The sequence below is a fragment of the Panthera pardus genome, unplaced genomic scaffold (assembly GCF_024362965.1).
Source record: "Panthera pardus isolate Hobbes unplaced genomic scaffold, ASM2436296v1 HiC_scaffold_1, whole genome shotgun sequence".
NCBI classification, from domain to species: Eukaryota; Metazoa; Chordata; class Mammalia; order Carnivora; family Felidae; genus Panthera; species Panthera pardus.
Genome location: NW_026526654.1, coordinates 1175384 through 1186793, shown reverse-complemented (window position 1 = coordinate 1186793; position 11410 = coordinate 1175384). Strand labels below are relative to the sequence as shown.

Here is an 11410-nt window from a genome sequence, read left to right as displayed (position 1 = left end):
AACCACCACATCCACTCACCCTGTCTTACCAATCATATAGAATGGATGGAAGTCCTTCCCAACTCAGCATCACTGAAACTCCAGCCAGTTTTGTCGTTGTTGTTGTTGTTTAGTATTATCTCTTATTTTCTAGAAAGTAACAAAGGATTACAAGATAACAGTATTGAATTAAGTTTTTGTTTTTGCCTCAAAAAAATACGTGGATCATTCAATTAAAGTTTTATACTGGGAGATGTGATTTCTTAACACATCCCAGAGAATCATTTCTCCTGGGAATGCAGTTCAAATTAGCATAAAACATTTGCTGTTCAGAAACAGGCCGTGGCATTAGAATCATTACTTCTAGATTCATGAGTTAGAGTCTTATTTTCAGAGTCTTATCTTGAGACGTATTTTTTGACTTGGGCATACATAAGTCAATATGATATTGCTAAAACGTCTTTAAAAGTTATGGAGTGTTAAGATGCGGGAAGGGCTAAGAGACTTTCTCCTAAGAGGGGACTTATTGTATGAAAGAAAGATATGAAAAAATCATAGAAAAATAAAAGTATAGAATCAAGTGCAAATGTGTAGTAAAGAGAATGATAGCAAAGATCTATTTCAGTAACACCTGATGTCTTTAACGTGTCTCTTGATTTTCTGAGTTGTTTATGGTTCCACATACTAAGACAGGTAACATTTTATTGCAAATGAGTTTATTTAAAAATTTGAGTGCCTGGCTGGCTCAGTTACTCTTGATCTTGAGATTGTGAGTTCAAGCCTCACACTGGGCGTAGAGATTACTTAAAATCTGAAAAACACATTTTGATAGTAGTTTTGAGTTAGACTCTTTTCACTCCACTTCCAAACTATAGTGTTTTATTCATGCAGGCTGATGTCTTTACAACAGAACTGGAAACTACATCTTCAAAATGTCTACACCTGGATGCAAAAAAAAATCAAGTTCTTCAACAAGAGTTATTATCAATGAAAGCTTTCGAAGAAGAACGTGAAAAACTAGAGAGCAATAACAAGAAGTTACAGCAAGAAGTAGTAAAATTGAAACAATTTATGGAAATGAATATGGTAGAACGCGGTCAAGTGGAAGAGTATAAACGGGAGATTGAAGAAAGAGCACGACTGGACATAGTAGAAAAATGACACGAAGTCGACCTGTTTTTACAGGTTAATTGATTGATCTGTAATGTGCTGTAATTCATTTCACTGCAAATTACATTTTGGATAGATGTATTGTAGGGGTTTCCTCTACTTGCTTTATGGTAATTTGTAGATTCCTGGAGGCATTTGTTCCTCCCTTTAAACATTTCAGTTTTCATCGTTATTCCTACTAAATCTAGAGGATAAGAAAAAATGATGGTTTAAACAACTAGTCTCACTATTAAGAGGAAAAGAAAAATTATGATTTAAAAATTGCACTGTACTTGGATTATTAAGTTTATTGTTGACTTCTAAATTTTTGTCATTGATTCTATTATTTGAATTATCAGATTGCGTGAATACTAATACAAGAATGATTGAACTTTAATTTTATAAATCATATTTAATTCAGTTGACATTGATGATAAATATTTTACACTTGAGCTTTTTTTCATTTAAAATTGCTCTCTGAATCATTGACTCCGAACTAAAGGAAACAGGTATAATTAATTATTCAGATTATAGCTATTTTAAAACTATCCTGTTAATTTGCTTTAGGCACAAGCAGCAGCTTGAGAACACTTGGACCAGTTAAGAGAAAATGCTCATGCTTCAGCGAGAAGTTAAATGGAACTTAGAATTAGAGATCTGGAATAGGTCTCTACAATGAAGACTTCTCAAGAAGATTCTACTAAAACAGAGTTGGAAACCTACAGGCAACTCTACCTAGAAGAATTAAAAGTTAGAAAGTCCTTGAGAAATAAGCTGAACAGGTAAGTCAAAAGAGAATCATAGACAAGAAATTTAGCTTATTAATTTGCCTCCACAGCATAATGTCTGTGGAGCCAAGATCATGAGATGAGTAGGAAGTGCAAGCCAACTAGATGGTGTCATTTTGGAAAATGATGTTTCTAAGTGAACTTACCTTTGAAATGTTAGTCCAGGACAGTTTGCATCCCTCCTCTTTTTTTCGCTTTTACAGGACCTCTTCCCCCACCCCCCCCCCCCGCACCCCCCGCCCTGTATATTTTCCATCGATCGGATCTGCTAGTCTTTAAGTGCATTGTTTGAAGCTTTCTCATTTAGAAGCATATTATTATAAAATTGCTTGTCAGAATTACCCTAAATAGAAATGTCGATGAGTTTCTTTTTGGAAGATTACATCTTTAACCTAAAAGGTCAAGTACTACTACTACTCATCCTGGCAGCTTGGTACATTTATTCTCTCGATTGTGATCTTTGGTATGATTACTAGAGTGGGCCTTGAGACAAAGCATCCTTTATGCTTTTTCTACTTTACATAAAGGCATCCAGGTGAAATACAGAAAGACTCGCACAGGGCTGAAGGGTAGCATAATTCCCAGAGTGGCTAAAAAGAGCACCGTGGTGGGAGGGAGGCATGTGGAAGACGGAAGACAGAAAGGGCAGATTCTGCCTCCAGTGCCTTGGTGACTGTTATAAGCTAATTGCCTCTGTAGCTGTTTTAGTTCTTTCTGATCACACCTCTGCCATCTACTATCTCCCCTAGAGATTGTTGGTCTCAATGATTCGTCAGTGTCAGATGCTCAGTTTCTTTGAGATAATGAGTGAAATGTACAAGAGTGGTGAAAGCAAAGGCTTGAAAATGTCTTTGAGGGATGGTTTAGTTTTATATCTGTGAACAGGTTGCCTAAATATAAGTATGTATATATAATGGCATCCTGAAGGATCCTGTCAGTACAGCCACTCCAGAAGACAGCAAGTATTATTTGTTAAGCCATGTACATCACTGATAGCCACTTCTCTCCCTTTCCTGGTCTGAATTGTTAGGAATCCCCCTGGAATCATAAGCATTTCTTTAGAACAATTTTAAAAGTATAATTTTAGATAGTAGGTGTGCTCTGTCACATGTTCAGTGTTAAAACACTGTTCAAAGGCAAATGCTATTTACTATTATGGAAACTTAAAAAACGTAAGTCATTTAGGAAAGATTTAGGTAAAAAGAAAATGTATTTGTGTTTTTTTAATCTTCACAGGGCTAAGGAGAGACTGCCAGAGAGCAATACAAAACTTCTTGAGGAGAGACAGCAGCACCAAACTTTACTCAGGACCCTTAGTGTGAGCCCAGGCCTGGAACCACCTTATTGTGGACATTTTGAAAATAATTTAGTGCTCAATGGAAACCTTACTCCAAGAGGGAACTTAGTGATTCCTACCTTAAACCCACGGCCGTCATATGACTACTGGGAGACTTCCTTGTGGAAGGTGAGTTATATTATCTGTTTTAGTTTGGGTTTCAGATATCTGATATAATAGTTGCTTTTAATTTGGTGAAATTCTGAGTTGTTTAAGTAACTAATACATATGAAGTAAAAGTCATAATTATATGTGCTAAGAAAGAACTGAGGTAAATTTTATATATATATTTTAGTCCCTTGATCTCTCATTTCCAAGAGATACTAATTTTTATTTTATTTTAGCGAGAGAATGAGTGAGTGCATGCAGGGGAGGGGCAAAAGGAGAGGGAGAAAGAGAATCCCAAGCAGGTTTCATGCTCAGCACAGAGCCGAATGTGGGGCTCAGTCTCAAAACCATGCGATCATGACCTGAGTCAAAATCAAGATTTGGACACTAAAAACAACTGAGCCACCCAGGTGCACCACAAGAGACACCTAGCATTAACTCTATTCAGTAAATATAACTAGACTGACCCATGTTAAATTTCTTGAAAAGCTTTCATTTAAATTTGATTTTAGAAAGTAAATGTTATTGCCTGCTAACCGCAGGTACACTCAGATGCTTGGACTTATTTTCAGTTGGCAGTGGTTCATAAACATTTGAAAGTTTTGCTATAATCCAGTTTTTGCACCCCTGTGTGTCAGTGAATGATCGTCCTCCAAACACTTAACGACCTATGAATGTTTACTATTTAGAAGAATCCATAGGGGTGCCTGGGTGGCTCAGTCAGTTCAGCGTCTAACTCTTGATCTCAGCTCAGGTTTTGATCTCAGGGTCATGAGTTCAAGTCCTGCATTGGGCTCTACACTAAGCATGGAGGCTACTTAAAAAAAAAAAAAAAAAAAAAAAAAGAATCCACGGTAAGTCCTTTTTATGAATGAAATCAACTTGTAACACTAAAAAGGTTAATTTCTCTTTTAAGTTAAAAGATTTGCTGTTTTCTTACACGAGAATACATCTTTAATTGCTTTCTTACTTATGGCACTCTTTTTTCTTTTTCCTTTTTTTTTTTGACTTATACCACCTTTGTTTCAACTTTTATAAAATATCTTGCTGAGCGATTGTAGAGCATTTTATAAATAGCTAAATCAAACAAATATTTGAATTTTTAAAATGAAGCTTTTATTTCTTCAAATGAGTTCTTTGCCCGTTTCTCTTTTCTTTTTCTGGAACCCCTTGAATGCAAGTATTATTACACTGGATGTTTTCCCACAGGTCCCTTAACCTAGCCTCATTTTTAAAATTCTCTCTTTTTTTTTTTTTTTTTTGGCTTGGATGATTTCTACTACCCTGTCTTGCAAATTGTTGATCTGTTCTTCTGCATCTTCTTATCTGCTGTTGATTCCCTCTAGTGTATTCGTCATTTCTGTTATTGTATCCTTCAGCTCTGATTGGTTCTTTTTTATATTTTCTATCTCTTTGTTGATGTTATCACTGGATCCATTCATTCTCCCAAGTTCACGGAGCATCTTTATGACCGTTACCTTGAACTCTTTATGAGGTACATTACTTATCTCTGTTTCACTTAGTTTTTTTTCTTCTTTTGTCATGTTCTTTCATTTCAGATGTACTCCTCTGTGTCCTCAGTTTGTCTGACTTTCTATGTTTGTTCCTAAAATGGTTCCTTTCAACTTTTTCTCTCTTTCGAGTTGGCGTGGCCTTTGAACAATGTACGTTAGTTATGAAGTCAAGGAAGAAGAGAATGTTTCTGTAAGTGCTGTCTAGTCATTTTTCTCGGTGGAGCTGTGACAGGTGACACTGGGTAGGCGGCAAGTAACCCTGCTCTTCTCGTTCTAAATTCAGAACACAGGAGACAGGGAGATGGAGAGAAACTTAGTAGCTTTATTACTAATACACACTAACAAATTGGAGGATATGATTTAGGTTATGTTAGCCACTTTGGGCTTCCTCCTAAATTGGGCACTTCCCCACACAGTTGTAAATTGAGGAAACAATTGCTTGACCCCCACCCCGGGGGCCGGGTGCTTACCACAGAGCTGAGAGCAGACCCAAATTCATGTTACTGTGGGCAGGCACATCTTTTTCAAAGAGGAGATTCAGAAACACGTAAGCACTGCTTAGCTCCTTCTCCCAAATTCACCCGTTAGGTAATTCTCCCTTCCCGTCGGGAGGGAGGGGTAGAGATAAGTCCACATGTGAGACGTGAAGGTTCACCTATAATTTCTGACTGGATTTAAATTATAAATAAAGTGAATTGTGTCTTTTGTACATACCAACGAATGATGAGAGGTTAGGCAAAAGCATGCTAGATGGGAAAGAGAAATCTGTGTTGGGTTTGAAATTTTGCTATAAATAACCACACCATGGGTTCACTCATTTGTTGATTGATTTTGATAAACCAAATTTTCTTTGGAAGAAATAAATAATTCTTTCAGGAAGAATTTCCTCAGTTTCAGCTTGCTTGCTTCACCTAAAGATTTTCTCTTTCGAGTTCTCTGTCCTGTGGTTTAAAAAAGTTGTGCTTAAAAATTGACTGCTACTAAAAGGAGTTAACATAATTTCTGTTCCTTTATTTTTATTGATGACTTTAAAATTTGTAATTTAGTTTTAGAGCTACTATTGTGGGCCTCATACCTAAACATTATTGAGCCACATGACAAAGTTTTATGTATTCATTTTCTCTGAGTTATACTTAAAAGACACGTATTTTTCCTGACTATGAGGAAGTAACGGGCATAGAACTCTAGGCCTGGTAAGACCACACGTGTATTCCTGGTCTGCATCTAGTTCGATTCATGACCTCAGGCAAAGTACACTCTCTCTGAGCCCTTTTTGTCTATTACGCAAAATTCGGGACTTTGACTAAATTAGTGACTTTTATACCTTCAAAATAATTTTTTTTCAAAGAATAGAATGTATTTTTTTTTTTTGCATTAAACTATATTGTGTAAAACAGAGAGAAGTAGAGCTGTCTAACTAAAGGAGAGATGGAGACTACGGCTGTGACTTCCTTGTCCCTCAATCCTGCAGTGCCCCCAACCGAACCTTAGATTTCTATGGGCCATATTTGAATGCTAACAGTTAATGAGAAAATCCTTCTAATTAAAAATCCTTTAAAAATGTTCTTTGAATTAAAATTTGCTGATATATATTTTTTCTGTGTATAATTTTCTCAGCCTCTTATATTTCTGATCAATGGAAAGGTATACATAAAAGTACACGTGTTCTTATTCATGGACTTGAAAGCTATTTTCGCCACTGAAACACAGTTTTTACCTAGAAATAAACATAAAGGTCACAGAGGTAAATATTTAGGAAAAGAGCTTTTGGGGAAAAGATGCAACATTACCTTGGTAGCTCCTTAAGTCATGTCATATAAAAAACGTGGTTTATATTTTATATCGTATTTATTAATGGTAACACAAAATTGTTTGAATAAAGCCTTCCCCCATCATCTGGTATTAAGTTATTAATTTTTAAGTCTGGTATAGTAATGTTGTCCCATTCATTTTATAAGGCCCGAATATAATGCTATTGTCAAAAAAGTGTTATGTTTCCTCAAAAACTTAAAAATAGATATTCATGAATCCCACTACTGCGTATTTACCCAAAGAAAATGAAAACAGTAATTTGAAAAGTTGTATGCATCCCTATGTTTGTGGAAACATTGTTTGTGATAACCAAAATAGGGAAGCAACCTAAGTGTCCATGGAGAGATGAATGGATAAAGACAATGTGTAGTATGTATACAATGAAATATAGCTCAGCTATCACAAAGAATGAGATCTTGCCATTTGTGACAACATTGATAGACCTAGAGGGTATTATGCTAGGTGAAATAAATCGGAGAAAGACAAATAAACACTATCTGATTTCACTTACATGTGGAATATAAAAAAACAAAACAAGTGAACAAACAGAATCATAACTACAGAGGACAAATTGGTGGTTGCTAGAGGGGAGGTGCAGTTATAAAGTAAATAAGTCACAGGAATGAAGAATACAGCATATGGAATATCATCAAAAATATTGTATTAATGTTGCATGGTGACAGAGGGTAACTACACGTACGGTAGCAAGCATAGCATCGTGTATACAATTGTCCAATCTGAATTTGTATACTGAAAAACTAGTGTAACATTGTATGTCAACTATACTCCAATTAAAAAAAGGTATTAGGGAAAACAGTCTCTGAAAATACTGGGAAACATGTCAGCTAAAACATTTGTCCTCACACCCAAATTTGTAAAGACATTGGAATCCTTATCACCACAGTGTTGACTATGTTCAGTACACTATTTTGGAGCCAGATTGGGGCATTCAGGGAGAGGCTAACTTGTCTAAGGAAGATCTAAATAAGAACATTCTAGACAGGAACAGTTGTAATATACACTTGACCCTTGACCAACATGGTTTTGACCTGTGCGGGTCTACTTTACTTACACATGGATTATTTTTGGATAGTGTACAGTATTGTAAGTGTATTTCCTCTTCCTTCCGTTTTTCTCAATGTCATTTTTTGCCCTAGCTTATTCTACTGGACAAAACACGTATGAATCGACTGTTTATGTTACCGGTAAGGCTTCCGGTCAACAGTAGGCTATTAGTAATTAAGTTTTGGGGGGATGAAAAATTGTATACAGGTTTGTGAATGTACCCCAACCCCTGTGTTATTCAAGGGTCACCTGTAGTCAAGTGTTTCAAAACTTGGTCCTAATTTGGAGAAAGGAAACAAAGTTACAATTGAAAATTTTATACTGTTTTCCTTATCTGTAATTGAGAAAGTTATAAATCAGAAGCTAAGTTTGAAAACTGTTGTAACCCTCTACTTTTCCTTTCTTCAAGGAGATTTTCTGAAATCTTTGTGTGCATATGAAAAGAAATAAGTGTTTTAGTCATAATACAGATAGCAAAATATTTTTACTCAAATTTTTGCCAATAGAATTTCCACATGACAGTATGACAGTCCCACTTTCTTCATTTTATATATATTTAAGAGTCAGTCCTGAAAAACTAATAGCAAAAAGCATTCCTTCAAATTTTGTTTTTCTAAGAGTGAAAAAATGGAAAGCCCATTTTAAGGAACAATTCATTAAGGTAAAAACCTGATTAAACTTTCACAAATGGCAGTTTTTCTAATCATTTCCAAGTAATAATTCAGTATACAATATGAATCTTGTTTAAACTTTTTTGTACCAGTAAGATCAAACATCACCTTTCAGAGATTATACATATTCAATAGATCAATATTAATTGTGCTTTTTATCAGATTCGCTTAAATAGCATTATATATGTATTATACACATATTATATGTAATATATATGTATTATATATTACACACACACATATATATATACATATATGTACATATATGTATGTGTGTGTATGTATGTATGTATGTATCTGTTCTCCATTATCTAAAACTAAAATAAAATAGGAATTTATTTTATTCATGTGATTGTCTTCCTATTTAAGCAATCCCTAACTTTGGTTTAATCTCTACAAGTATTATTTCAAGACCACATGTCGTAAGCTATATATAATTCCTACAATGACTTTTGTTTACCTTACACATTCTAAATAATATTTGGCTTATTTCAGACGCAGCGGGAGTTGGAGAAAAGAATAACCAGAGCACTAGAAGAAGGTATGTTGCCAAAATGCATGAAGTTAGATATCATTGATTTCTGAAATAAACTATAAATAGTAAATGGCATCCCTTTCCATTGTTTGGATAATAGATGCTACATTCACATTTTTTTGTACATAGCTAATAAAAAATGTAAAAGCATGAGCATAATGAAGAACACACTTCTTCCTCATTTAGTCCTCATGTGTCATAGCTCTTTTAAAATCTCCCACAAGTCTAGGGGCACCCAGGTGGCTCAGTCGGTTGGGCGACTGATTTCAGCTCAGGTGGGTTCAGGCCCCACAGAGGGCTCTGTGCTGAAAGCTCGGAGCCTGGAGCCTGCTTCAGATTCTGTGTCTCCCTCTCTCTGTGCCCCTGCCCGCTTGTGGTTTGTCTCTCTCTCAAAAATAAATAAACGTTAAAGAAGTTTTTTTCAATCTCCCTAAGTCTATATATCTGTTATTATTTCTGGCGACAATCTTCCTTCACTGGTGCCATCCCTGTGGAACTGTCAACCTGCACAAGTCTCAGAAAAGGTGTGCTTTATCAAATTGTTGTTTCTGCTAGTGATAGAAGACCCAAAAAGCCAAAGTCGTCTTAGTAATGCTTGGTTAAGTAATTAGAGGTCATATAGCTGTCACTTGACAGGTAACGGGTTTCAATCTTCACTCATTGACTTTGTCATTGCTTTTGCCCTTGGGTAAAACTTCAAGTTCCTTAGCATGGAACGAAAACACCCAAATCAGTTTGCTTCTTGCCAGATTATTCAGCCTTGTCTCTCACTATTTGCCCTACTCTGCTGCTTTGCTCTAGCACCTTGTCAAACTAAACTACTCATAATTAATTGCACAAGTGTTCTTCCTCACTTCTAGCTCTTTGTATGTGCTTCTTCCCTCTACCTAGCATACTTTTTCCTTATCCTTCAGGTATCAGCTGACATATCACCTTCACCAAAGAGCAGACAATATTGACACAAAGCTGGGATGTCCCTTCCGTATGTTCCAGTAGTGCTGTGTTTCATACCTGTCACTTACATCTGTATACTTGGCTCTGTTTGGAAATGCCTGTTTGATTTTTCGGTTTATAGTTTATGATTGTTCAGGGTGGACTGTGTCCTCATCTTGTACTTTCATCTTGTAATGAAAAAAACAGAAACTCTGACATTTATCCACAATAGCAATTAATTCAGTGAGTGTGCAACCCTGAGCAAAATATATTTAATACTAATCTTGGGTTTCATATTGCAGTTGTACGTAGGTATTTTTCATTTTTCTTAACACTCATAAAGGCCCCATTGTTTTTTCTATTTCCTTTCCTTTCCTTTTCTTTTCTTTTCTTTTCTTTTTTTTTAATCACTTGTAGTGAAAAGTATTTTGGAGAAAGAAGATAATTCTTTCTTTTCCTTTTCAGCTGCTACCAAATTTGAATGAGGATCCTGTAGAAATCCTTTAGTATCTACTGATGATTCAATTCTAAATCAAGATCCAGTATGGAAAGCGTCATGAGAATATGTACAGATTTTGAACAAAAATTATACAATTTGAAAAATAAATAGAAAAAATTTACTGGATGCTTACAAAACATTTTCATTGCTTCCCAATTGAACACACTATATGGCAAAATCTTGATTAAAGGAAAAAGTTTTTGTATCATATGTGTGTAATGAAAATCTTTATAATATTTTAAACTATGTTTCTTGGCATCTCATTAACTTTTAAGCACATTTTGTACGTGGAAACTACCACTAGAGGGTTTTACATACATCAGACTGCTCCACTACCAGCGGTTTAAACAGCACCCAAACAACCAAGTTGTCATTAATACTTCAGTAGTGTTCATGGATGGCTTTTTGTTTTTCCCAATTTTTATGACTATATGTGGGCCTAAAGATTTAGACATTATGTTGATATATTCCTGCTATGGCTATTGCCAATGTTTGTACATATTACAATTTTTTTTATACTACCATAAAACCTATCTATAATTTTAATTGTAAACACTGATTCGTAGCTCTTTCCACTGGAGAAATAAGATTTGCCTAAGGCTTTTCAACTTTTCTATTTATTTATTTATTTATTTATTTATTCATTTATTTATTTTTGATTTGCTTTTTGGAAACAAAGTTAGAGACAAGAAAAATTAGAGAAAACAAAACAAAAAAAACTCCCCCCCCCCCCTGCCCCAGAGCCATTTGCAAGTAAACTGCTAATGGGATGCCTGATTCCTGTAGCATTTAAATCCTACAAGTCAGTACATTCCACATAACTACCATACAACCTTCACAATCAGAACATTAACTCTAATACACTCGACTCTTAAACAACGGGGTTAAGGGCTCTGACCACGCCCCCCACAGTCAAAAAGCCATGAACAACTTTTGACCCCCAAAGACTTAACCACTACTACTACCAGTAATCTTTTGTATATTATACGTATCATACTATATTCTTAAAGTAAGCTACAGA

The 11410-nt window shown here is 35.3% G+C and overlaps 1 protein-coding gene across 1 annotated transcript; it reads left to right on the top strand.

Moving 5' to 3' along the window:
- The first annotated feature begins 1798 nt into the window (after positions 1 to 1798).
- LOC128777615 (ankyrin repeat domain-containing protein 26-like) lies at positions 1799 to 10454 on the top strand. Its single transcript, XM_053904307.1, has 4 exons — positions 1799 to 1910; positions 3153 to 3381; positions 8918 to 8963; positions 10356 to 10454. Exons 1-4 carry the CDS (start codon positions 1804 to 1806, stop codon positions 10373 to 10375), a joined length of 402 nt encoding a protein of 133 aa, XP_053760282.1. The 5' UTR covers positions 1799 to 1803; the 3' UTR covers positions 10376 to 10454.
- Positions 10455 to 11410: the final 956 nt, after the last annotated feature.